This window comes from Buteo buteo, chromosome 16 (genome assembly GCF_964188355.1).
Source record: "Buteo buteo chromosome 16, bButBut1.hap1.1, whole genome shotgun sequence".
Taxonomy (NCBI): Eukaryota; Metazoa; Chordata; class Aves; order Accipitriformes; family Accipitridae; genus Buteo; species Buteo buteo.
Window position 1 is genome coordinate 14,959,382 of NC_134186.1, and position 27,934 is coordinate 14,987,315.

The following is a 27,934-nucleotide window of genomic DNA, read 5'->3' on the forward strand; positions in this document are numbered from 1 at the left end:
CCCCTCCCCAGCCCCCCGCCGTCACCCGGCCCCGCGGTACGCGGGCGCCGCTCGTCCCCCGCCATCGGCCCCAGCGGCCCGGTGCTCCGCTCCCAGGTCGGCGGCCCCGCCGCCACCGCGCTGCGGGGGAGGGGCCTCCCCTCGGCAACGGCCCGCGGCGGGAGGGGGCGCCGCGCGTCAGCGTCACGTGGCCGGGGCAGGCGGGCGCGCGTGACGCAGCTTCCTCCCGCACGGGCGCGCACGGCGTGACGCAGTACGGACCAGTCGCACGCCGCCGCCCCGCCCCACCCCTCTGGCGGGTCACGTGTCGCGCTGTTTGGGGGCGGCGCCGGCGGCGTGAGGGAGGGAGGGAGGGAGCCGAGCCGAGCCGAGCCGACCGAGCGGGGAGCGCGGGTAAGGCGCGGGCGGCGACCGCTTCCCGGCTCTACGCCTGCTGGGGGCTGCGCCGCCTCTGGGCTTGGCTCTCGCCGCCGGGGCGGTCGGGTGGGTGCCTGCGTGAGGGAGAACGGCTCGGCCCCTGGGAGTCGCCGCCGTCCCCGTGACTTCCTGCGTCCCGGTTCCCGGCCGGCGCTCTCGGCCGCCGCTTTCGGAGCGCCTCACGGCCTGACGGCGCGGGAAGCCTTCATTCTCTGGCGCCGGCCTCGCTCCTCCGCGCCCCGCGGGCGTCCGGAGCCGCGGTCCGCGCGGCGGCGGCCCTCGGGGGCTGGGTCCGGGGCGTCCCCTGCCCGCCCGCTTTCCGCGGGCAGCTGCGTCTGCAGGAGCTGGGGGGGTTCTCCCGAGCTTCGGCGATACTTTGCTTTACTCCGCGTATCTGAGAGAAAATAAGGGGGGCTCGTAGCTCTTTTCTCAGGCTGGAGGCTGGCAAACGGGCAGCGTGTGCTCAGAGGTAGGTCGGACACGGAGGAGGTTGCCGGTTTCCGAGAGCAGCGTTCCACGGAAGGATTTAAAATCTCAGGCTGGCTTTGCTCGATGGAGGTCGTCTGCGACCTTCCTTACGGCAGGCTGTTTGAAACGGGCAGTAGGGTGTCTTTCTGGACCGAATACTCTAATCCAGAACAAAACGGTCCTTTTTTAGCCATCAGAGATGGTCTAGTCTTTATCTCTGGGGTGGAGTCGTCCTCAAATCCCATAATACAAGCTTTTTAAGACGCTTTTGAGAATTTTGAAGAAATAATTTTCAGTCTCTCTGGCTAAATGCGTATCTTCCCTTTTCCGAGTGCCTGGTGAGAGTAAGCGTTCGCTTTTCTTGTAAGGAAGTGTAAAGTTTCACATTATGGTATTTCTGGGAGGGAGTTCTTTAATTTATGGGATTGCGTAGTAAATGTTGTTTAGAAATTTGGAGGCTTGAGTATGAAGTGTAGCAAGTGTTTTTTTTAAGCAACATACAGGTCTAAACTTCAAAAATTCCTCAAGAAGAAATTATTTTAAAGTATGTGCTGTTTAGGAGAAATATATGAGGTTGCAGCTTTGGTAACTATTTAGTTCTTCGTTTTCACTCTGTCTTACCTATCTTGTATGCTGGAAAGGAAGTACTGTGGAAAGGATAGTTTATACATGTTTACACACAAAAAAAATGCACAAATGCAGGTAATTATAAATTTGGTATCAGTTGAGGATAATATTCCTTAAATTTAGTTTTGGAGGAGAAGGTGATGTAGGCATAAAATGCCAATGCTAAATGTTTTCCTTGACACCAAGTCAAGGGTGCATGTTATGGAGGGAAGTGTGTTTTACCATGAAACAAGGCTTTTTCCACAGGTAGACAGAATTTGTTTCACAGGTGGGTGTAAATATATCTTATAGCTACAATTTAAATATTTCTAAGGTTGGTCTCTGATAGGTTAAGTTTTCTGGAGTGAACTTCAACAAAAACTTCTCGTAAATGAAGCAGGGGTCTAATTTTGCAGCCCTTGGGCCTTTTTGGCAAACTGAAACCTGATGCTGTTTGAACAGGAAGACGTTCGTTGTTTCTTTAAAAACAGAAAAACAGATGTAATACTAAGAAGTGAACTAATCAAGAACTTTATTTTTGGCAGGTACAGCTAAAATCTGAAGCTGTAATGCACCCATGACTGAGTAGCGCTAGTCATGTACATCAATGGCCTCTGTGCCAATAATTCCGGACTCTTACAACCATGTGTTGGCAGAGTTTGAATGTTTGGATCCGTTGCTTTCTGCGCTCAGGCTGGATTCTAGTCGTCTGAAGGTGAGTTTGTGGTGTTTGGTTGGTTTTTTGGTTTGTTTTTAAGTTCAAATAATGACCTTATTTGGTTTATTATCTGATTAACCCACAGGATTCATCTCATTCTTTTTGGGTGTGTGCATGCTAGCTTATGGGGGGGGAACACTTTGGGAAGAAGTAGTAATGAAAACAAAGGGTCCTATTACTCTGTGTCTGTGTTTTCTTAACGCAGCTGTGGGGTAAATAGTACAGCCTTACATGGTACACTGTTTGCTCCAACCACAGAGAGTGCTATTCTAATATCTTTGACTGTGCTGCCAGTGTTTCAGGAGTGGTACGCAGAGCTGGCAAACAATGAAGCCTTTAAAAAATAACATAATAATGCAAGGAAAAGGTACTGTTATTAGTACTTACTAGCAGCCTTGTTATGCATTATGATTTTTATTTCTTCAGTGTACATGTATAGATGTGTCGAAGAGATGGCTAGCTCTAGGCAGTTCAGGAGGAGGACTGAACCTTATACAGAAAGATGGTTGGAAGCAAAGACTCTTTCTCACTCATAAGGTAAGGGTAAAGAATTCTATAAAAAAATTTCCAGGTAAAACAGGATCGGGAAAGAGACATTGTTTCAAGTTAATTTTTGTTAAGAGTCAACAGCCATTTTCAGCTTGCTGAATTGTCCAAATAAAGTGAAGTTTTGGACTGCTCCGTTTAAAAAAGGTTGTGATACTGGAGTGTATCCCCAGAGGGTGTGGTGTAATAGATTTCATGAGGTGTGAAAGAAGTTACTTGGGAGGGTCAGACCTCTTGTTTTTCAAATTCTGACTTCTAACAGCAGCAACAAAGTCACCTTGAATATTTGAGAATTAGAAGAAAACTTTGAATATGAATCAGAGCAATTCATGTGTAGGTAACTACCCATGTTTGGATGTCCAAACTATGAACTACCTGGATAAGCAAAGAAAAGATAGGCTGGGTTGCTTTTGCTGAAAGAGGTCATGGAACAGGGATTCTTGTTTCTACAGCCAGATGATCTTTCCTGGGAGTCACTGCTGCTCCCGCCATAACATGAATGCAGCCATTTTTTCTAAGGTTGGGAGCGTCTCGCTTGGTTCTGGCAAAACAGCTTCCATAGGTGTGAGGACAGGAGACTGTTTTCTCTGTTTTCCAAGTCAGAGAATGAACTGCAGTCATTTCTCTTGATGTTGTCATGTTGTTGTCAGCTGCATCTTTTTAGAGTAAGTTCAGTGTTTGCAAGCAAAACCCAAACAACAAAAAAAACCCCAAACCACCACATCACAGTGAAGTGGTAGCAGCTGTTGACATGAATCTGGTTTATGTCTTAAAGATAAAAGTTGGTTAGTCGTAAAGGCAGTACAAGAACAACTTTTACCTGCACTTGCTCCCATACTTGCTTTCAGGAAGGTGCCGTTTCCCGGGTTGCCTGTTGTTTGCATGATGAAGACTATGTTGCTGTTGCCACCAGGTGAGTGATGTACTTGCAAACCTGAATGCTGGATAAATATTTTTAAGTAGCTTCTATGTTTCAGACTTGGACATCTGCTGAGAACTTAGAGCAGGCTGGGGAATTAGCTGGTAGAGGCCCCTACAGAATAATTCTCTGCACAGACAGTTTGCTTAACTTTTTTTCTGGAATAATTGTTCCAGCATAAGTATTATTTCTGTAACAGAACATCTATGGGAGAGCTAGTTAATGCATGTGAAGTTATGATGATAAATGTCTTTGAGACCTTTCAGCATCAAAAGGAGTGTCTTCATTAACTTGGCAGAGTGAGATTGGTAGTTAATACCACTTACATTGTTTAAGATCCATTTAAATGCTTATTTTTCCGCATCCTCACTGGCAATTCCAGTAAATGTGAGGGTACCCTTCCAAACAAAGGTGCTGATGCATTGTAATGCAAGGAAGGACACTTCTTCAGAATTAAAAATGTGACACTTCTTGAAAGCATGCAACCTCAAACACAGCCAGCTCTGAGATGTACTACTTTGCATAGATTTTCTGTTTCTTTGGAATAATGCATCTTTATCACTGATAAAACATGAGAAAACTTATTATCAAATTGTATTTTCTTTTTTAATTTTTACAGCCAAGGTCTTGTAGTGGTCTGGGAGCTGAATCAGGAACGTCGTGGGAAGCCAGAACGGATTTATGTTTCCTCTGAGCATAAGGGCAGAAAAGTCACAGCTCTATGTTGGGATACAGCCGCCCTTCGTGTTTTTGTAGGAGATCATGTGGGAAAAGTATCAGCCATCAAGATTAACACATCAAAACAAGGGAAGGTAAAATGTCACATACTTTGAGATGAGGAGGTTCACAGGGGATGATGTATGGAATCTTTTTGTTTGTTTTAATGAAGTAGAACAGAGTAAGTCTTGCCAGCTGATGAAGTTCTGGTAGCTTTGACTGTTGGGATGAAGAACCAGTCTCTTGAGACAGCAATAGTAATACTAATTCGTGAACTTCCCTCACTCCCTCTTTTAGCTATTTTAGTAATGCTACATAAAAATGCTTTCAAATGTACAGAATTAAAAACTGGCCAAGCTTCTTCCTCTTGGAATTTACAAGTATCGAAGTCCAGCCTTGTGGTGTTTCTGAGCCTGTTGGATTCCTTAGACTCCAGCTAGAGGTTCAGCTGTGTGTTTTAGTCCTCAGCTCAGCTGTTGGCCTGAGAAAGGTCAATCCCAGAGTCTGATTTTTGCTTGGCTCTGTCTGGCTACTCTCATCTTAAAGATGTGGATTAGTTAAAATGAATGGTAGGTGGACGTCAGGCTTACATCCGTTACATTTTGTGCAAAGGAGATGCATGTTAATGATACCAGCCTGATTTCTAGCCCTTGAGTGTTCTTTAAGCGTTACCATTACTAGGTCCTTTCCTCCTACTTTTAATTCGTAAGAAGGAGCATGACCTGGAAATAGGTGTATTCCTCCAGGTCCTTTCTAGCCCTCATGAAAGATTTTGATGGAAAATTGACTTAAAAGTAGCAAAATGTTGCATTTAAAGAAAGACCAAAAAATTCAACTATGGAAAGAGAGAGAGAAAAGGAAGAAGGGCAAGGCCCATGAAATATGTGTCTGCTCATGCCTGTTAAAGGAATTGGACTGTTGAGTCTCTCATGTAATGCACTTTGTCACGTTCCTAACAAAGAAAACAGTTCTAAGTTGTCAAAAACGGTGACTGTCTGCTAGAAAATTTGAGTGCAGTTCCCAGTAGTGTCTTATTCATAAGAAGTCTGTGACTTTGTTCTGCCACCCATGCAAACTGATACATTTGTATAATAAATAGTATTTGGGTAATTTGCTGCAGGGTAATATAAAAAGTGAGTTTATGTAAACTGCCCCTAAATCCAATGGAAGTTTTTTTTTGTATCAAATAATCCCTCAGGTCTGTCTCCATAAAACTGTTTGCTGGCTGAAAGTACCTGTGGGGAGAATCGAGAGAACTGACAAAAGCACAAAGCTTGCAAAAGCAAGAATAAAAATCCCTCTTAATGTTACAGAAAACACTCTTTATAAAGAAATGTCAGGATGCTACAGGGATATGATTTTTTATTTTTTTTTACTTAAACCTTCAATAATGGTTTTGGGAAAAGAGGATTTAGACTTTTATGCCTCTTAAGCATTGAAACCTTGTTTTGTAAAGGAGAGACAAGAAAGGAATGTCTCTGTCCTACGCAGTGTATTCGTAGCATAAGTCTTTTCTCGATTTTGCAATTTTAACTTCATGAAACAGTCTTTACTTTGAACTGAGGACCGGTGTGTTTTCTTTCTTTTTTTTTTTTTCTTCCAAACTGTAGGCTGCTGCTGCTTTTGTAATGTTTCCTGTTCAGATTATAACCACTGTAGATTCTCGGGTTGTTCAGCTTGATTATTTGGATGGAAGACTGCTCATATCTTCACTTACACGCACTTACTTGTGTGATACTGAGAGGCAAGTTATATTTTACTTGTAAAATATTGGACTTTACAGAGTCACACAGAGTTTCTGAAGTGATGTCTGGAGATCATCTAGTCTGGTTTTCTTGCTCAGAGCAGAGCCGGGTAGAGTAGATTGTGTGGGATTGTGTCCAGTTAGGTTTTGAGCATCTCCAAGGATGGAGACTCCACAAGCTCTCTGGGCAATGTTTGCCAGTGGTTCAACATCCTCACAATAACAGAGCTTTTTCTTATGTTGCAATGGAATTTCCTGTATTTCCATTTTTGCCTATTGCCTCTTGTCCTTTCACTGGGCACCGCTGAGAGTAGTCTGGCTCTGTTTTCTTTACTGCCCCATTAGATTTTTATACACATGGGATCGGATGAGTTCTCCCCCTGAGCCTTCTCTGTTCCAGACTGACCAGCCCAGCTCTCTTAGCCTCTTCTTGTAAGACACGTGCTACAATCCCTTAGTCATCTTTGTGGCCCATCACTGAACTTGATCCAGTATGTCCCCGTATCTCTTGTACTGGGGAGCCTGGAACTGGACCCAGCACTCCAGATGCATCTCACCAGTGTTGAGAAGAGGGGAAAGATCATCTCCTTTGACCTGCTGGCAACACTCTTCCTAATGCAGCCCAGGAGGCTGTTGGCTGCCTTTGCCAAATGGGGTGTTGCTGGCTCGTGGTCAGCTTGTTCAGCAGGTCCCTCAGGTCCTTCTCTACAAAGCTGTTTTCTAATCAGTTGGCCTGTACTGGTGCCTGGAGTTATTCTTCCCCCAGTGCAGGACTTTGCATTTATTGATGTCTGTTTATCTAGTCTGTGCTTCCTCAGTTTGTCTGTGAAGATGTTAACAGGGGCAGTGTCAAAAGCCTAACTGAAGTCAAGATAAACAATATCCACTACTCTCCTCTCATCTATCAAGCCAGTCATTCTGTTGTAGAGGACTATTATTTCCCCTTCATAAATCCATGATGACTATTGATGATCACCATCTTATCTTTCTTGTGATTGGAAATGGTTTCTGGGACCATTTGCACCATCACAACCAGTCAGTCAACCCAGTGATAGGAAGGTGCTGAAAAAAAACCCACCCTCATGATCTGAGCATTCATTTAAAATAATGATATTTCTGCACCCTGTCTTTTATAAGCTTTATGCAAGCTTTATAATATTCATTACAGATTTTTTTTTTAGGCACCAAAACCAATTCAGCAACTAGGATTTAGTATTTTTATTCTTTAAAAAAACCCATAAAATTAATTAGAGCCTTTATTAATTCTGCCTTAACAAGTATGTTATTTTCCACTAGAGAGAAGTTCTGGAAAATTGGTAATAAAGAGAGAGATGGAGAATTCGGAGCATGTTTCTTCCCTGTTGGAAAAAACAGTGGGAATCAGCAGCCATTAATATATTGTGCTCGACCTGGCTCAAGGATGTGGGAGGTGAACTTTGATGGAGAAGTGCAAAGCACGCATCAGTTCAAGCAGCTGCTGTCCTCACCGCCTCTCCCTGTTGTTACTCTCAGGTAGAAACATGAGTGTTATCACTGATAAATTTGCTTGGGACTTCTAGCTGAAAAGAACTGCATTAATGCTGAGAAGATTAAATAAACTCCTAGTGCAGTCAACCATTAATCCTAGTTGTCATCTTAATACGTTCTCTGATAACACAAGCCAGTAGTTATCAAAAATGCCAAAACCTTGATTCTGCAGGTATGTCTGTGTGACTACCACAATGAATGCTGCTGTTGTAAGACTATGTTTATTTAAGCCAGCCTTGTATTTACAGGGTTAAGAATACTACATTAAGAAAGTGATATTATTGTAGTTATGCTTGTAACGGATAATAATTCTACTTTATAGGCTGGATCCTCATTATACTAGTTCCAGCTGCTCTCCACAATCTTTATCTTTCCCCAAGCTACTGTATTTGACGTGAGTATTTGTCAGCATAGCTTTCTGTTGATAAAGTAGACTTAAAGTTGTATATTCTCTTAATTTATATTACCAACTTCATCTTTTTGCATAAGAATTTTCCAAGTATCATGCTAAACAACTGTCTTGCTTCTTGCTGTACTTAAGCCAATGCTATCCCTGCATATTTTACAGTTACTACCATAATTAACTGTTGCACTGTTAACCTCTGCTTTGCTTGCAGTGAGCACTGTGTAATGACCTGGACAGAAAGAGGCATTTATATTTTTCTTCCCCAAAGTGTTCAAGTCTTACTCTGGAGTGAAGTAAAAGGTAAACTTTAAGAATCTTTGCTTTGTAATATTGTCTATTATGTTTGTCACTTCTGAAGTCCTTGCCTAACGTGGAGCCTTTTCGAGCTCAATTTCTGCAGCTGGATTGTGGAACACTGATCAGAAAACTTATTCCTTGTCATCTGTCAGGTATATCCTTGAATATTAACCCTCTCCCTGCCTCCTCCAGCCAACCCTTCTCTCCATAATTCTGAAAACATGCTTGAGAAACAAAACATGGTGTGGAGTGAATCTTAAAATAGAGTAATCAAATAGTAAGAGGTCGTAACCTGCAGTACTAGTGAGGTAAAACCAGTAGTATCCTTTCCTCATTTCTGTTTATTCAGGTTTATTGTCAGGTGTCCTGTGAAGGATAATCTGGCTCCTGAAAGCTTAAAACCTGTTTTTTCTAACACCTGTCTAAATTGGAGCCAGGGAATGTACTTATTTGGCAGATGAGTGAACCCTCATAAATGGGTTTGTGTGTATGGTTACAGGCATAGTCCTAGAGTGGTTAGTCATTGCTAGTCTTTTTCTTCCCCTTCTCTCCACCGCTTTTGGTGTTAAGTTTCCAATGCCTTTGTCATGGAGTGTTTGCATATAGCATAGGTATTGCATCTGAAAACTGCTGAAAGGTCGAAGTGTTTTTCTACTAGCAAATGTTTTACTTCTGTTTCAAAGCTAACAATGATGTATTTCTCATCTTTATCAGTCTTTAGTTTTTCATCCCCCTTCAGAGGAAAAGGGGACTTTTCACTACCTTTAGTGTACTCTTTGAATGCTTTCTAGAAATACAACTCTGGAAAGTTTTGATACTTTAACTATGCATTATAGTTGTGAGATGCAAGCTTAGCACTCTTCAGCATTTGTTTTCCCTATGCTACTTGTGCTACAGTGTATTAGGCTTTTGCACACATTTGCAGTCAGGGGGGAAATATGTTTTCACCTTTTTTCAGGAACAGAATGGAACATTGACTAATGATTTCAGTCCTTTTCTGTGCATCTGGTTTTGCAGATATTCAGGATATTGCAGTTTACAAAAGTGAGTTGTTCTGTCTGCATACAAATGGAAAAGTGGCACACCTCTCCCTTCTGCTGGTAGACCGCTGCATAGAGCGTCTGATAAGAAGAGGGTTCTGGACCCTTGCTGCCAGGGTCTGTTGTCTCTTCCAAAATTCAGTTATTTCTTGCAAAGTAAGTAAATACCCCTTTGTAAATGTGCAATGCAACTTCACTCTGTTTCCTGTCCCCCTCTTCCATTAAGTTCCATAGGTTTCTGAGATTTGTATTCTTGGAGTTTTTGAAAAGTACTCTGAGACTATACTTCTAGGATGAAAATTAGCCTGCATATATGGTACCTTTAGCTTTTCACATGTGCTTTAGAAATAATAATGCTTCTGTTTCACTCTGTACTTTTAGGCAAGAAAAAATTTGCCTCTAGACAAGCTGGAGCACTTGAAGTCTCAGCTGGATGCCTCAACCCAACCAGATCTCGTTATGCAACTGGAAGAATTAATTTCAAAGTTGGAACCTCTAGATTCTGCATGCAGTAGTAGAAGGAGCAGTATTTCATCACATGTACGTGTATTGGTAGTGGCAAAACTGTTACCTGCAGATTTTATCTTTATGACTTAAAATCACCTTGATGCTCACTTTGAAGATGAGGCTTTCATTTTTACCATGCCTACTATAGCTGATAATGCTATGTTCTACAATTAGGTGGGGTAGAGAGGTATAAAATACTACTACTTGCATTCTGTAAGCTCTCGGACCTCTGCCTTTTTTCCATATTATTTTCTGCCTAATGGTTAAGATGTGGACAAAGATTGATATGAAGAAGGCTTTCTCCACAGCTGAGTTTAGTGTCTTAACATGCTTCAGTAAAGGTCATCTTGATTGTAACTCTAGTTTTATGTGGTGAAAACTGAATGTCCAAATGCTCAGAACTATCCTAGCCCTATTTAAAAAATTGTCTCACTCTAAGCTTAAGCAGAAAGCTCTAAGGAAAAAAAAATCAAAGCATATTGCTAATATTCTTCTACACATACAGCTGCTTGGTATTGTCTCGCCTTCCCAGCAGCTTTTCAAGAAAGGGGAAATACTTCATAGTTAATATAATATCAGTTACTGTTTTCACTCTAACAATGTTTAAAAAGTAAAGTTCAAAAACCAAAGTAATGTAAATTCCATCTCGGTGTGGTAGACAAGTTCTTCTTCATTAGCAGATGGGCAAGTAAGCTACACGTACATTCTTTTGCTGATGGTTAGTCTATGTGTCCTGGAACTAAACAGTTTTGCAGCATCTGTAATTGTGCTAGCTGCGTGTTTTGCTGGTTAACCAGCAAAAAGAATATGGACTCCTGGATACACAGGTACAAAGGGGTGATAGTCTCGGATGCAGGACTGAAGCCAAGATGCTTTTTGTCTTGTACTAAGTACACTGGTTGTTCTGCAGGCTGCTTTCCTAAAAGCAATTGCAGCTTACACATCTTTATAAAGTCACTGGACTGCATGCTTATTGGCATCTGTGTACTCCTCAGTTCTGGATATGTCAAAAATATGCTGTCCTGTAGGGTTTTTCCAGACAGTGAAATATGAAGTGCTGTAAGGTTATTTGTGTGGGTATGGTTATTTGAGTTAATTACAGGAAGTTTAGCAAGGAAGTACCACTCAACATCTAACTCCTCTCCCTTGTCTGACAGGAAAGCTTCAGTGTCTTAGACTCTGGAATATATCGTGTTATCAGTCGAAGAGGCAGTCAGTCAGATGAAGATTCATGTTCTCTCCACAGTCAAACATTCTCAGAAGATGAGAGACTTAAAGAATTTCCTGCACATCAGGAAGATGAGCAAGTAGAACTTGGTAATGTTTCTTAATGAAAATACATTATTTGTTCTACAAGAATTCAATTGGGTTGGCTCTGTGCTCTTATTTTCCACTATCCAGTTATTCATGATTAAATCTTCTAATTTGATCAATGGGAACACAGTCACCCCACCTTCCACTCAAACTCCTTCCTGAAACATTGGGGTAAAATGCTGGCTCCACAGATATCCAAGCTTAAAAGCAAACAAAAACCCAGAGAAATGAAACAAAAGGTCCAGAGGGCTTTTACCAAGCTAGGACTTCACTCAATTTCCCCCCGACCCCTCCATGTGCAATTCAGCATTAATACTGTGATTCTCTCAGCTGACTATACCAGTGTTAATTGAGCTTCAGATGAGATTTGTTTGCTGCCACTATCCTTCCAGTAATATTTTTTTCCAGGAAAGAATTTCTTAATCTTGGCTCTGGCTTTATATTTTTTCAGGGAAAACAGTAGGCTTATGACAAGTGTTCTTAACTTTCTTGCAGAGTTCCATTTGTACAGGGGATCACCTCTTACACGTGTATACATTAGCATAGGGATGATAGAATTGTTAGTAACTAACATTTAGGCCATCCAGGGAGCTTTTGTTATTTCCTAACAAGTACCTGTCACTAGATAAAAGCTAGAGTGAGACAATAATGGTGTCTTGTTATCTGCTCTGGTTGGAATTGGGAGGGGATGCAGAAACCAGGGATGATGAGGAGCTGGCTTAGTTCCAGGTATGGTAGAGAGGCTTTCCAGTAAAAAGGCTGCTTTTTAGCTTTTGCAGAGAGTAGATGCCAGTTGAGTATGGAGAGAATTTGGATGCTTTCTTGGGGGAAAACCACAGTGGGGAGAGAGAGTAGAGGAATTAGTATTTACTCCCCTACTTGTCAGTAGTGTTGACCTGCTGAATAAGCTACATGCTGTTTGTAGCACTTAAGGTTACATGTGCCTCTTTACCTACATCACCATAAAAACAAGAGGTGAGAAAACTTGAAAGGAAGTGTATTATTTCCGATATTAAAACTCTAAAATGAAGGGACATAGTTTTTGAATGTTAGAAGATAGAAAAGTTCTATCTCTTCCACAAGAGAGAGCAAATTTGCTGATTATTTCCAAGTAGAGAAGTTCTAGATGCTTCTTGAAGCATGTGTACTTGATTTGGTATTTAAGAGAAATGGACTTAGTGTTTCCCTGCTCATATTTACGTAAGATGTCATAAGTTTTTAGGTTTCTAATCTGCATAATGAACAAAAGCAGCCTTATTTACAAGCAATCGTAAAATCAGTTGTGACCTTTAGGCACTATCTAGAGAGACTGCAGATTCTGATGGTAGAATTTCTGTAACGGAGTAGCTATCTTTTCCTCTCAACAGTGCAGATGGTGCTGACTGTTGCAAAATGCAGTGTCATCCTTACTTAAAAGGATCCTTTTTTTCTTATTTACATCACTCAAAGATACAGTCTGTGTTTGTACCAGGAAATGTTTATTCAAAACACATTGTAGATACTGTTAGGGATGTAAGAGTGAAAAGGAAATAGTCAGTGATTCTGTATTTCCTGTGATTCTTACCAAAAGCTAGAGAGCTATGGACAGAATTGTACTTTTAAGTCCCTTCAAATAAAAGGGTGCTCTATACCTTAACCATGGCTTATGTGTCTCTGTATGTTCATATGTGACTTAGGTTTTAGGAAATCATGCAATGTGAATTGATGTATGCCACAATACTTAAATTTTTATAGGTGTTTAAGTAACTGTTAGTGGATTAAATCAAGATTTTGTCTCCTAAATGGACTGTAAGCCTACTTTTAGAAGATAGTTTTCATACGGTTGTTGATTATCATTTGCCTTGTTATAGAGCCAAAAGACTATTAACAAAGCAGGCCTACTATGTTCAAAGTCAGTAATAAAATGGCCCTTGAAAACCAAGTAGCGCTCTTCTGGTTCCCCACATTCTTGAATATTAAGTAGGAAAATATTGTATGCCAGTTGTCCCTTAATGAATTAGTGACTTTCAGTTTGTTTCATTGTTCCATTTTTGCTGGGCCAGTGTTTCATGACTCTTTATTTCAATTCCATTTGTTAGACAATGTATCTCATGCATCTGTGACAGTTGAGGCTGACCGGAATGAGACATTTCTCCCATTCAGTATTCCTTTGTCATTTCGTTCCCCATCTCCTCTCGTCTCTCTCCAAGCTGTCAAAGAAAGGTAAAACTTCCAGCAGGTTCACTCATCCATTACATCTTTCCCTTTTTTCTGTCCTCTGAATTTGTAGCATTGTCTGGTTTAGTTCATACTCTGTTCTGCAAAAATGTAACATCTGAACTGAAACACGGGAGATGCAGTAAAGTTTGCTAGACAATTTAAAGCTTCCATCTTGACTCTAATGAAGATACAGAGAGCTGCTAGCTTCAGTGGAGCCAAGATTTCAACCTCAGTTTTTAAATGGCTAAGAATGTTTAAATGGCTAAGAATGTTTAACATTACCCTCTGAACTGTGGTTGTGGTTTGTATTCAAAGCAAACTTAGTGAATATTGTTTGGGGATTTTTATTTCCTGGTACTTAGGTTTCTGAAGAATGAGTGAAGGCTTCCTATGTTGCTTGGGGACAAACATTAAAATATTCAAAGCACGCGAGATACTGCTAAAACACACTTGCAAAGTATACCACGTGGTCTGCCATCACCCTGCACACATCTTTCAGTGAATCTAATAAATTCCCAAAGTGTTTTTGGAATAATGGTAGCTTGTAACTGGTGCAAGTAAATATGGTAGTGTCTGTTTTACGTGGAAAATAAATTTCTATTTTAAAAGTCGCTTTAAAAAGCTGGGGGGGGGACACAAATATAAAGGAGATGGCGTTAAATACGTAACTTAAAAAACTTGAAAAAAACCCTTATGTATGTTAGTTCCTTAGCTAAAATGTTGCTGGCCCTTAACAATGGTCTGAAAAGTTGCGTAGCCATCCCTTGATTACTTAAGTATGTGAATTATGTCCTGCAACAAAAAATTGTAGCTGATATCGATAGTGTGAGGATCTCAGAATAACCTTCAGAAGTACATGCAGTGTTTTGAATTTTTTCTAAACCATAATCAGTTTTTAGGACTTTATTAGTAGAAACAGTTATTACTAGTAATGAGGACTAAATTTTCAAGTATTCATTATATTAAATTTATAATTAAATAAAATACTATCATATTTACAGTTAATTTTTAAAAGTTTACCTTTAATCCTTCTATAAGTTAAAATCCAATTGTTTTGCTACATTTGAATCCTTTCTCTCTTCTGCAGCAACCTTCAACTTTTGCTATACCCCAGTATAGTAAAAGATGCCATGTTCTCTGGCAAGCAAGTAAAATGGTTGGGGTTTTTTTTTCTTGATGCTCTTAAACTAGTTCTTGGCCAGAAAGCAAGAAGCTGATTTTTCTGTTCAACTTGTGATGACATAGTTCTCTTCATGCCAGTGGTAGAAATAGTTGGGGTTTGGTATGTTCACTGGGCTTTCTTTTGAATACAATATCTGAAGGGATGGGGACTGATGATGTGAAAAGGACATTTTTTGTGAGCTTTGTAATCTGAAGAACTAATTTGAAGTATTGTAAAACTGTTTCTTATGACCAAGAGAGACATAATTTCCTAATGATGCTTTCTGTTTATAAGCTTTAAAAGGCAGTGTAGCCAATCCGCATTTATTTGCATACAAATATATGTCAAAATCTAAGCACTGTTAGTATGTGATCCTGTTTCTCCAGCAGCAAAAAACCCAAGTCTTAAATACTTCAGGTTTTTATTCTATGCGGAAAGTATGGACCGTGACTGAAGTATGAATTTTGAGCAGCTGCTTAGTGAGTTTAGTTCTTGTTGGCCATTGCTGCTCTCATCCTTTTCTCAAGAGTTCTTCAGATTATTAAGTTTTCTGAAATCATGGTTTGAATGGAAAGAAAGTGCTTGATTTGTTCAGTTTTGAATTTCCAATTTTAAATGTTTGAACTTCTGACTCCTAGCGTTTCCAGCTTTGTACGCAAAACTACTGAGAAGATTGGCACGCTACATATAAGTCCTGATACTAGAGGGAGGCAAGAAGTAAAGGATGATGAGGAGCTGCAGGAGCTGACTGTTAATCTGGTAGCAACTCCCCAGGAAGAGAAAGAGTGAGTATAAAATGTTTTCTTAGCAATTGCATTTGCTGAACGTTCTGAGGATAGCAACCTAAAGAAAAACTACTGTTTCAAGTAGAACAAGTTGCTCAGCATTAGGTTTTTCTAGCTGCCTTCATTACTATGGTGGGTTTCACTGGTTCGCCATGACTCCTTTTCTAGAAGCTGATTGGGCACTGAGCACTTTTGGGTGGTGGAGCATGTAGTCTCTACAGTGCTGTAATGACTGAAGGGCAAGAATGTAGTGTATTCAGCAACTCTTATGCAGTGTCATCTGTGATGCTCGTTATAGGTATGGACATGAGTCCAACAGTTCATTTCCTGTCCTTTCTGAGTGGGGAGTAAACACTTTTATCTCCCTAAAAACACTTTTCTTTTTGTTTTTGGTTTGTGTGGGTTGCGTTTGGGGGTTTTGTGGATTTTGTTTTGTGTTGTTTTTTGGGGGTTTTTGGTTTTTTGTTTTTAATAATGGTAGCTATAAAACATTGAACTCCTTTAATGGTTGTCCAATTAATACAAAGTTAAGTTACTTCATATTCCAGTGTTTTGCTAATTTACCATTTTGGACTAACTTTCGTATAGTGGCATGATACTGATTTTTATTCAGTACCTGCAGAAATCTACTGTAGGTGGAGTAGAAGCCATTATAGAAGCCTAGAAAAATAGTGTTATTGGTTACTCTTCATGCCCAATTCATCCATAATTTCTGTTGAGCTGTTCCTTCTTTAGAAATTAAAGCTTTGTATTTTTTTAATAAAGGAATTCATGTTGTTTCCTTGCAAATTTGAGGAAATTTTTGAGGGAATCCTCCCTTAAATTATTAAAGATAATACTTCAGATAAGACTGAAATTAATGTCTTTTTCTAGGTTAGAACCACAGAGCTGCCAGCTTCCAGAGGAGGACCATCTAAGAGATCTCAAGGCTGCAACAGCAGAAGCTATGTAAGCAGGGAAACTTCTTAGTGTATAGATATATTGGGCTTTGGTAGAAAAATGATTGATTTTTTTTTTTTAATTTTTTTTTTTACTACATACATGCAAGAGTAATGCTCTGCACGTCTGCTAACATGATCTGAAAGGATATCATTCGGTCAATGATTTGTTTCCCCTATTTAAAACCAAGCAAAACCCACTAAAAGCTTATTTAGGTACTCTAGTGTTATCTTTTTGTCCTAACTATAGGCATAGTTTAAAAAAACCCCAAACCACCTAACAAACAAAAATTCATTCTGAAGGAAATCTTGGGGACCTCAGAATGTACTAATATCAAATGTAGACAGCATAAGTAGCCTAAATTCTGTTTGATGCACTCAGAACTACAAAAAAACTGACTAGTCAAGTTTAGGTGTATACTTTGAGTTACATGAAACATATATAGTTCTTCACTTGTGGCATCTTATAACTGTTAGGCAACTTAGCAAATTCCTTTTTTTATGCTGCAGAGCCAAACTCCAGGATCCCCTGGTTTTGTTAGAACCACAGTGCATGAGAAGGGTTTTACAGGAATGGATTGTCTATCTAGAAGGAACGTTTGGCAGCAAAGAGCATTCTGCTTCCTCCACTAAGAAAAGTGAGACTGTGAGTGCTGAAGAACAGAGGGCAGTCCTGGATGAAAACCTACAACTGGATCCAACTGATGGAGACCCAGTAGACAAAGAACAGAGTAGTATCTTGGAAGACTGCACTGACAAGGGAAATATTGATGAAACCTGTGTAAGCAAAATCAAGTGTGAAAATAGTACTGATCTGAAGGGACCTTTGGACTGCGGCTTTCAAGTGTCTCCTCCGTGTGTTGTAGAGCCAGATGTTCAGAAAGATCTCATTGAGTTGACAACACTGTGTTTTGAGCTGCGTGTATTTTCTTGTGGAAATGGTGATGCTGAGGAAAGCTCTGATGGAAGTCTGCTGCCAGCAGCTTCGTGGACCTTGGCTTGTAGGTTTATGCGAAGCTACTTCTTTCTTTTGGATTTAAAAAGAATAAAGCAGTATATTATAACCATGTATGCAACCAGTCCTAATGTATGGGAAACATACATTGCAGGATTGAAAGGTAACTAATGAAAATTTTATTACTAGTAAACTGAGAGTAAGACTGTTTGGGAGAAAAAAGAAAAAAGCTTGAAGACACTCTCATTTCTGGCTGCAAATTTTCCTTCTGCAGGTGTAGTGTAGGAAGGGGGAGGATTGTTGATCTGTGGGAGTTTTTGTTCCAGTTTTGGGTTGTTTGGTTGTTTGTCTTCTCCCCAAAGGCTGACTTCTGAAGATCTGCTGGCTCCTTGGAGAGACTGTTCCTCCCCTTCCCCCACTTTGCAATTCTGAACCTTTTAATTTATATGGAGCTTGTTGGTTGAACACTGTACTGATTTCATACCAGATCTATTTAAAAACAACTATATGTGCTTCAAAGAGCAAAAGCATCTTAATTAGAATCATATGTCTATAGAAACAAGGCAAAAGCTAGGGGAGAGGCTTCAGTATGTGCACTGGAAACAGAAGATTTGATTTGTAGAGAAATGTGGTTAATGTGAAACAAAACTGAATGGAGTAAATGGTTCCATGCAAATGAGTGGCTTGTGATCACTTCAGACTTCCTTTTTCCACAGAAATCCCTTCTAATATTTTTGCCTCTTTAGCCTTATTGAACCAAAGCTTCCTGATTATATTGAAAAACAGAACTTCATCTGTTCTCTGCATTCAGCTTCTGCTTTACACATTTCTTTTTAGAATGAATTAAAGTCTTAGCATTGATTTGGTGCCAACAGAGAGTAACCAAACAACAGAATCTTGCTTTGAGGGCTGGTATCTGGTATTTGGGTTCATGGGAATCTGTTTGCTATTTGGATTCTGAGAGCCTTAGAAGTGAAAGTAATGTACACATTCCCAGTTTGTCCTTAGTTGGACTGCATTTGTGCCTGTAGATTAATAACCACATTTCATCACGATTGAAGTTCGTGTTGAATTCTACGTTCTGTGAAGTCAGTGTGCAAGCTGAAGTTTTTATTTGTTAATAGAAGCAAACTGTAATATATGAAAACTGATGCAGATCTGCATTATATTCAGCAAGCCATATGTCCTGCAGCGTGCTATCTTTTTTCACATCAGAGAAAAATTACCTACTCAGAAGTCTAAAGAAAAGGAAAATATATCAAGAATATTATTCCGTGCCTTAATTGTGTCATTTCATTGCTGTAATTTGCTGTAAGTGCAGATTAGTGGTGTTGATTTCTATGAAATGAACAAGTAGGATCTGTTCACTTGTTGGTACTCTTAGCTAGAGAGTTCCATGAAAATCGTGATAACTTTTGTCCTTACACTTAACACCAGCTATGTGTGTGTTAAGAAAAAAACACTTGCCCATATCTCGTAACTCATATCTTGTAACTTGTGCGCTGATTTATTTCAGAACTAACTTGTCATAGTCCAGTGGCTTTAGCGATGGAAAATGAAGATATGTTGAAAATACTGAAACAGCTGCATGACCTGGGGCCTTGGGATGATAGCCCACTGTTACTGGTACATGCTCAAAGGTTTGTAGCCAAGTCCTTTTTTTTCTCCTCTTCTTCAGTGTTGTTAACTTGCTAGCAGGAATTGGTTCACTTAACGTTTCATGAAGCTTTCTGGGAATCTTTTAAAGACATCACCTTTCAGTACTATCTTGAACTTGCAAGAGATCTTGGAAAAATAATAATTTTGCTGTTTGGTACTGACGATAGTTTTTATCTTCTTTCTCCAGGCTTTATGAAAAATTTGGGGAAACAGCTCTTCGGCCCTTGATCAAGTTCCACCCCTCTATTTTACCTTCTGATATCAAACAGCTTTGCAGGAATGATCCAGCTCACTTTTTAGCATATTTAGATAGTCTGGTGAAATCAAAGCCAGAGGATAAAAGGTAAAGGGAATATAGAATCTTTTTCATCTGTCTGTTCTCTTACTTGTGTAGCTGTGTGGGGTTTTTTTGGTTTTGGCTTTTGGGGACTTTACTGCTTCTGTATCTGTCTGCTTTTAGCAGATTCTTTAGCATCAGATTCCAATTCATTCTGCCAGTTTTATTGGGTCTCAGACTGGTTTTTTTGTTAGATTAGATGCTACTTTTTAAGAGGGTTTTTCTAAACAATACTTGCAGTGGAACTGACTATTTTTGTTCCTTTGCCTGCAGTTCAGTATACCAAGGTTAGACAGCATTTAAAAAAACAAAACAAAAAAACCTGTGGGAATCCAACCTGCAAACCTGATGGTTTTCTATGGTCCCCTCAGCTTCTAGAAACATAAATCATTCTAGGCTTATCCATATTTAATTTTACAATTATTTTTTTTTTTTGTCCACACACAATCTCTGCTTCTCCATATCTGGTATATTTAAAAACTGGTAGTTTTTTTCTGTGTTTTGTTTTCTAGGTCATCTCTCCTTAGATCTCTTCTGCAGCCTGAATCTGTACGGCTGGATTGGTTGTGCTTGGCAGTTTCTCATGATGCACCACAAAAAGCAAATACTGTGGATGCAGAAGGAAATCCCAGGTAAAGTAGGGTTTCACCCAAAGTCCTGAGTGCAGCAAAAAGCTTTTAACAGGTCTGCAGGATTTTGGCTTAGATTTTGTATGACAGTTTGGATGTCACTGAATCCTTGGAGCATTTTGCATGTTGTGGAGTTCAGCAGAAGCAACCAAAGGACTAAATAACTTTATCTGTAATGCTTTTCAGTGTGATTGCTCTACTGAGACTACACACAGTGTTTCATTTGTTTTTTCTTCTCTCTTTTCATATACCTGCTTTTCTTGTAGAGAGAACAGAATGTTGTGAAGAAAATCATTAGTGCTTTAAAACTGAATTTTTCATCTTCTAGGCCACGATCACATTTGTTTACTTGGGGCTACAGCCAACTTATTCTGCTTCTGATTAAACTCCCTGCTGATTTTGTTACAAAAGAGAAGATGGCTGACATCTGTAAATCACATGGGTAAGAAGAAAACTTGATAATTCTTGATACTTGGTTAGCTGGTATTCTGACCCCCAAAAGGTACAAATGAAAACGACTCATCTGCTCCTTACTTGGACAGGCTTTATTTAAAAACCTTCCCTGTTCTGAGGATGAATATTGATGAGTGTCCAATTTAGTGTACCAAATACCCCTTTTGGTTAAGCGTAGTCCCTGTGTCCCTACTCTGCAGTGATTTCTAGCGTTCAAGAAATTCAGTTGCTTCTGTCTTCACTGATATTTAAACAAGCATTTAATTGTTGTTGACTTTAGTTTAGATTGAGTATTTGATTCCTGGAAATCTTTACTCTCTTATTCAAGATTTTGGCCTGGATATCTTTTTCTCTGTCTGGAGCTGGATAGAAGACTAGAAGCCTTTACTAATATTGCTCATTTGGATGATTTGAGCCTGTTGAATGGAGAAGATGGTTAGTGAGTCTTAAGTTGTGTAAACATACTTCTGTAATATAGGAACTGCCCTTATTTTATACTGATTTGTCCGAAGTTGAGTTGGAACTTTTATTTTTTGAAGTGTTTTGGTAGCATTAACTGTGTGTAGTGCAGCATATTTGAAACACGTAAATGGATGTTACACTCTTGTATCTTCACACTGTGTTTTGTGAAATCAGTTGTGCTAGAAAATGCTTAAAAGTTCAAGAATGTAGAGTTGTTTATCAGTTGGGAGTAAAAGCTAAACTTGGTGTTGTAGATAGAGGAATAGCAAGGCTCCTTGCACAGCACAAAACTCCCCCCATTACACATGCAGACACACAAAGTTATGACGAGCAAAGCATTGTGTCACATGGCAAAGCTTAGAAGAAAAATCTCAGTAGCCCTAAGATGGACAAAACAATTCTTTGTCTCTTGACTTAATCCAAAACCTTAAATACTGAACTATTGTGAAGCTTCGTGTGTAGTTCATCACTGATTCTTTACACTGAGTTAGTCAAGGCAGTACACTTCTGCACACAATTTGCTTGTTGATAATGCTTGGTTTTCTTAAATCTTCACAGAGAAAAACAGAATAGCTACCTTCCCTTTTAAGTATAGTTGTATTTAAAATAGTAGGCTTAGAATTATCCTTATCTTACAAATAATGTAACAAACTCATTTTACATCTAGGTTCCATTCCAGAGACCACAGAAGAATGGAAGTTTCTTCTGCATCTTGCAAAAAATCACAGCACAGCTTTCCACCACCATGGCTCACAGAATGGGAATGCTGTCAGCAATGGTAGCCTGAGCTGCCCAGACTGCATCACTGTGGAAAATGTAGCCCTCTTACTGGCAAAGGCCATCGGCCCAAATCGTGCCTTGCCTCTCTTGCAGGAGTGTGGCTTGACACTAGAATTGTCTGAGAGATTTACTAGTGTCTGTGAGATACTGAGAATTGCTGAGAAAAGGCAAAGGTAAGATGACATGTCAACAGAAGATCCACAGTATTCATTTTGGATCTTCTTGGTGCTTTAAACTTTCTTTTCAGTTAACAAAAAGGTAAAATATTTCACATTTTTACCTCGGATTTTAAACTCATCTGAAAGCTTTTCTATTGTTTAAGAGCTATGTATTGTGCAATATAGGCATTTTAAAATGGAAAATGAGGAAACGGGAAATCATACATTAAAAATGTATGTGAAGGAGATTCTCTGAAGGAGATATCTGTCTTGCTGAGTCCTGCACAAACTCTGATCTTGCCTATCCCTTCCAGAGAAGGCATGCATGGTGGGTGATGTCATGATGTTACTTCTGAAACAAAATCACTTTTTTGACAAACTTTGCTTTAAAGAGCAAACCAAAACTCTGTTCTTTCTGTTGTTAGCTTTTGTTACTGTTTGACTTTTTTTCTTTTTTTTTCCCCTCTCCCCTTTGCTTTAATTGCAGAGCGCTGATTCAGTCCATGTTGGAAAGGTGTGACCGGTTTTTGTGGTCTCAGCAAGCATAGAAAACAACTTGGAAAACTTTGGGAACATTTTTTACTGTAATGATTGTATATTAAAGTGCCTCCTAAACTGAACAGGCTCTTAAAGAGATTAACTCCTGTCTGAAAGTTCAATTATATTAAGCCAGTCTCCATCTGGCAGGTATCTGACTGGGAACTGTTGACGGTTCTTCCGTATTCCTTTGCAGATGAGTTTTGAACTGCAGAACTTAAATCAAAACAATCCAGTATTTATCTTAAAATTAAGCTCACAGATTTCTGAGATGAAAATTCCTGAATTTATTTTCTGAGTCTATATAACTTAAGTGTTTAAGGATATGAGCCCCCAAGTATTGTATTAAGGTGTATAGAATTTTTTGTTTATTTGCAAACATGAGAAGCAATTCCTTGGAAATATCTAAGCCCGTACTTGTTTAATTTTTCTGTAAATGACATTGACTTTCTCAAGTTACTGTAGAAGTGCTTATTATGATAGCTTTTTTTCTTTCTCTTAAATTGTATGGACTGGTCTTGCCCATTTGAAATGCGTTTATTGAGCTAAATCTTAAAATAGGAGGGAAATGTTTTTCCAGACTGGATTAATAGCTAAGAATGCTGATTAGCAGAAGAACTTGTTAAATGAACTTGCTGTTAAACTATAAGCATGGTATTTCTAAATTGCCCATAACTATTTGTGCAACATGACTTAGACATCAGTTGTGATATTTCAACAAACCTCAGGACAGTGGAATTAGAATCATAGAATTATTTATGTTGGAAAGGACCCTTAAGATGTCCAAGTCCAACTGTAAACTTAACACTGCCGAGTCCCACCACTAAACCAGGTCCCTAAGCACTACGTCTACATGTCTTTTAAATACCTCCAGGGATGGTGATTCAACCACTTCCCCAGGCAGCCTGTTCCAATGCCTGACAACCCTCTTAGTAAAGAAATTTTTCCTAATATCCAACCTAAACCTCCCCTGCTGCAACTTAAGGCCATTTCCTCTCATCCTATCTCCAGCCATCTGACAGAAGAGACCAGCACCCACCTCGCTACAACCTCCTTTCAGGTAGTTGTAGAGAGCGATAAGGTCTCCTCTCAGCCACCTTTTCTCCAGGCTAAACAACCCCAGCTCCCTCAGCCGCTCCTCATAAGACTTGTGCTCCAGGCCCCTCACCAACTCGGTTGCCCTTCTCTGGACACGCTCCAGCACCTCAATGTCTTTTCTTGTAGCGAGGGGCCCAACACTGAACATGGTACTCAAGGTGCAGCCTCACCGGTGCCGAGCAGGGAAACAGTCACTTCCCTGCTCCTGCTGGCCACACTGTTTCTGATACAGGCCAGGATGCCGTTGGCCTTCTTGGCCACCTGGGCACACTGCTGGCTCATATTCAGCTGCTGTCAACCAGCACCCCCAGGTCTTTCTCTGCCGGGCAGCTTTCCAGCCACTCCTCCCCAAGCCTGTAGCGCTGCATGGGGTCAGTGTGACCCAAGTGCAGGACCTGGCACTTGGCCTTGTTGAACCTCATACGATTGGCCTCTGCCCATTGATCCAGCCTGTCCAGATCCCTCTGTAGAGCCTCCTTACCCTCGAGCAGATCAACCCTCCCACCCAACCTGGTGTCATCTGCAAACTTGCTGAGGGTGCACTCGGTCCCCTCATCCAGATCATTGATAAAGGTATTAAACAGAACTGGCCCCAATACTGAGCCCTGGGGAACACCACTTGTGATTGTCTGCCAACTGGATTTAACTCCATTCACCACAACTCTTTGGGTCTGGCCATCCAGTGAGTTTTTTACCCAGTGAAGAGTATGCCAATCCAAGCCATGAGCAGCCAGTGTCTCCAGGAGAGTGCTGTGGGAAACAGTGTTTGTCAAAGGCTTTACTAAAGTCTGGGTAAACTTTGGTAATTCCACAATTAATTTTGACATTTTGGAAAGTGAGAGGACTGCATGTCTTATTTTAATAACCTTTCTAAAAGCTGAAGGTTTGGATAAGTATTTTTAGATGGATGCTGTCAAGAAGTCTTTTTAAGTATCTGCTAGAATATGAAGATCTATAAAATCACTTGGATTTTATTTTTCATTTACAGAACTATGCTTTGTACCAGCACTCTTTCTGCACTTAATACATCTTTGAACAAGTTTCTTTTTAGGCTTCTAGTTTTTACCCTCTTTGCTGTCAAGACTCTCACATTTTTAACAGAAGGCCACGGTGTCTGGTCAATATTTCATTTTCACAAATGTCATTTAAACAAAAAATTAATGCATGCATTGGAACTAAATTTATTATTAAATCCATAATTTTGTCATGAGATGACAATATTTCTTTATAAAGCATCTTTTTATGTAGTCTTGCAGCACTTGCAGTGGTGCAAAAGAATGCTTTTATTTTAATGAAAATAGGACTTTAGTAATAAAACCTCCAGACTTCTGAGAGGTGCAGTCTATTTTATCTCAATTGCAAGAAAAGACTTTATTATGGAGGGTTGGTTACTTCACTAGAGAAAATGAAGTTAGAGGGAGTCAATTAGTGGCAGGCTTTCATCTGTTAATAGTGTTGCTTGTGGAAAAGCCAATACAGAACTACTTCCAAAAAAAGAAAACTTTAAATCTTTTGGGGTTTAGATTTTTGACATTGGAAACAGCACAGAACCTTCTGTTGGAAACACTCCATGCTCTTACTGTAAGACTTGGAATAGGAGCTAGGCACCTGCAGTGTGTGGTGAGGTTAAACAAATCAGATGTTGGTGCCTGTTCTCCTACCTGCCAAGTAAGCTCAGTGGCTGTTGTGTTTAACTAACTCTGTTACAAGCGTGTGAATGTAGTACAGCTTTAGCTGAGTACTTGTGTTGCCCTCCTTAGAGGAAGTTGGCTGGCTTTCCAAGAATGTACCTGGCTTGTCTCTAAGGTTCCGCTTTATTTGCTCTGTGTATTTTGTGTACACAGCAATCTCCTCCTTCTGTGGGGTTTTTGAACACTTGGTTAACTTTCAGTGAGGGTTGGGGCTTTTGGTTTGGTTTTTTTACAGTAAATCATACACTTTGCATTCAGAGGGTTTTTTTTTTAACTTTGTGTCAGAACTTGTCATATAGCTAACATAATGGGAAGCATTTGTTCAAATTTGGTGTCTAGAGTGAGCTTGTGTTGATTTCAACTAACTTGCCTGCCAATAAAGAGTAAGAATTTACTCTGAAGAAGAGTTGGAAAATCACCATTTCCTATTCTTGATGCACGTGTTTTCATCTCATATGGGTGAGGGGACTGTGAAATGAAATGGTCTTCTATTTAGAAGTTATGGTTGTACAGAGCAATGCCCTCATCCTAAAGCTACAGCCCCTACTGGCTCTTGTCAGCCAGCTAAGCATACACTGCTGATATTTTAATCCAGCCTCTGCTGGAGCAGATGAGCTGCAGCTCATATTTGGTTTTGGTGACTGTTGGTGGAGGGGACCCTTGAAGAGCAGAGATGAATAAAGGGGGCTTTGCCTGGAGCAATATTATGTAGAAGCAGTGTTGGGTTTGTTGTTGGTGGTCTTCCCCCCCACCCCCCCAAATATCTAAAAGCCTCATAACTGCTTCAAAACACTATTTCACCATTAGAATTATCATCAAAACCTCTGGTGAAATAAATTTTATTTAAAATAAATATCTGCATATGCAAGCTGCTTCTTGAAGAGGGGCTAAGTTTGCAGTTGCTCTACATGTCTATAAACCTGAGGCCAATGCTAGTAAATATTCCATACAGCAGCATGGCAAAACTCCTGAAGTGAATTATTGCCCATGTAAACTTGGATAAGGTGCTGTTACTTCCCAGAATAAGGGGTGACTACATCTATTACTGTGCTGCCTGAGCTGGGAATTCACCTCGTCCCCTTTCTCAAGCTGCGATTTTTTTTAGATTGCAAAATACCTACATTGCAGAATGTTTGCAGAATGTAGCTTACATTCATAGATAGAGTTAAAGGGCAAACAGTTTGAGGTTGCTTTTCATCTTAAGTATATCAGAATGTACAAACCTAGAAGAGGGTCTCCTAGGTGCCCCTATATGTGTTATGTTTACCCAGTGTGCACAGGCAGGCTCTGTTTTAGTGCTGGGCCAGAAAGGAATATTCCATTCAAACCCTTCTACATGCTCAGAGGCAGCTTGCCCATTTGTGTTGCAAAAGCAACGATTTTGGCTGCAGGTTGTTTCTGTGGGCCAAGAGCTGTGACCTGGAAAGCAGGCAAAGAGGCTATGGACAAGCAGTGCTCAGGCTGTTATTTGCTGAAGCACAAAGCTGGTGCTTTACCTCAGTTACTGTAGGAAGCTCTAGCATTGTCGTCACTGCTGCTGCCTTCCTTGTTGGAGACAAGTCAGGAGGATGCAATCCAAGATCTAAAACTCCCCTCCAGCGCCTGCCTTCTTGCAATTATCCTCGTGTTTGTGCTCTCTGCAGAAAATTTTGGTTTGGAGAGAATGTGAAACACATCAGGCCACATCAGAAAACTCAGAAATATCCTCTGTGGTCCAAAATGTCTAAGCTTTTGTAGGGAAAAGTTCCTTAAGTCAGTTCTGAAGGCAATGCTCTGTTCTAGATCCCTGGCCAAAACGGGACATGCGTTAGTGAGCCTATACCCCACCTTACAGGTATAATTTTCCAGTTTGTTTTTGTTTTTTTTTAAAATCAAAACCAAAAAGAGACAGACAGGGCTACTTGTGGCCAGCAGAGAAAGCACTTGAGCTGATGTACTGTAAGGACGTAAGTCATTGCTAGAATGTGAACGGAGTTGCAGCAAACCACAGCCTTCCAGTCTCTGCTGTAACTGAGCTGTTATACTGCTAAGTATCCGGTTCCCGGGTGGCAGGGGACAAAATTATGTGCCTGGCTGCCTGCTTTTTGCAAGGTTTCCTTGTCCATTGGGTTGGGGTTTAGATTCTCGTCTCAAATTGTTCCATTCAGAGATAATCTGTCCTGCCACTCTAGGCCTGTCTGTGGAAAGTGTTTCTTCTTCCTCTACGCTAAATTATTGTCTGAAGTCTAGTGATGCCCAAGGAAGTTAGCTGCTGGCACTTTATTAGCTGTTAGTTATTGCACCTATTTTACCTCGTGCCTCTGCCCTTTGGCTCCAGCAGCTAATTGTTTAAAGAGTTGTGACTGGGGCTACTACACATACCTCTTCTGCAGAGAATTTAAAGAAGTTCTCTTAGACTTGTTAAATCATGTATGAGACCACACAATGGGGAGACATTTCTGCACATTCATTCTACAGTGCAACTGCACTCAAACCCAGAGCTTTCTGCAGTGGAAACGGTTGTGTCAGTTGTTAACCAAGGGAAGCAAGCAGGCTCCTAAGCAGAGAGAGCACAGTGGATACTCAAACTGTGAACCATGCCAATAGGGCCTGACAGTTAAAATATTGATCTTAAAATCTAGCAGCGTTGTGGCTGTGTGGATCTGAACTTCCCCTTAGATAAAATGTTTACTGCTGCATCAAAACTTCCTTAGTTTAGCCCACCTGAGCCTCACTGAGCCACCATTGCAGCAGGATGGCTGGAAGCCCCTCGAGAAAGATCTGTGAGAGCAACCAAAGGCAGGATGAACCATTCAGGCCTTCTTTATGGTGGGGTGTGTGTGCTATCTTGAAGCATTATCAGCAGGGACATAGGTGGCTGCAGTT

General features: G+C 40.4%; 1 protein-coding gene across 6 annotated transcripts in view; it reads left to right on the forward strand.

Moving 5' to 3' along the window:
- Positions 1-325: 325 nt before the first annotated feature.
- Positions 326-27,934, forward strand: part of HPS5 (HPS5 biogenesis of lysosomal organelles complex 2 subunit 2) — a 28,669-nt gene continuing 1,060 nt past the window's right edge. The window contains exons 1-24 of one of the 6 annotated variants that reach the window (XR_012653147.1): positions 326-393; positions 2,037-2,206; positions 2,636-2,746; positions 3,604-3,668; positions 4,294-4,486; positions 6,002-6,139; positions 7,436-7,647; positions 7,985-8,056; positions 8,280-8,368; positions 9,383-9,561; positions 9,787-9,945; positions 11,070-11,229; positions 13,305-13,428; positions 15,226-15,372; positions 16,246-16,320; positions 16,821-17,428; positions 18,782-18,905; positions 19,112-19,267; positions 19,774-19,893; positions 20,219-20,332; positions 20,672-20,778; positions 21,473-21,758; positions 21,930-22,071; positions 22,231-22,375. Coding sequence is in view for 3 of the 6 variants with exons in the window: in XM_075047959.1 (XP_074904060.1) it covers positions 2,099-2,206; positions 2,636-2,746; positions 3,604-3,668; positions 4,294-4,486; positions 6,002-6,139; positions 7,436-7,647; positions 7,985-8,056; positions 8,280-8,368; positions 9,383-9,561; positions 9,787-9,945; positions 11,070-11,229; positions 13,305-13,428; positions 15,226-15,372; positions 16,246-16,320; positions 16,821-17,428; positions 18,782-18,905; positions 19,112-19,267; positions 19,774-19,893; positions 20,219-20,332; positions 20,672-20,778; positions 21,473-21,758; positions 21,930-21,999 (3,417 nt within the window). In the remaining 3 variants the exon portion in view is untranslated. The other 5 variants (XR_012653148.1, XM_075047960.1, XM_075047959.1 and 2 more) reach the window with 5 other exon arrangements.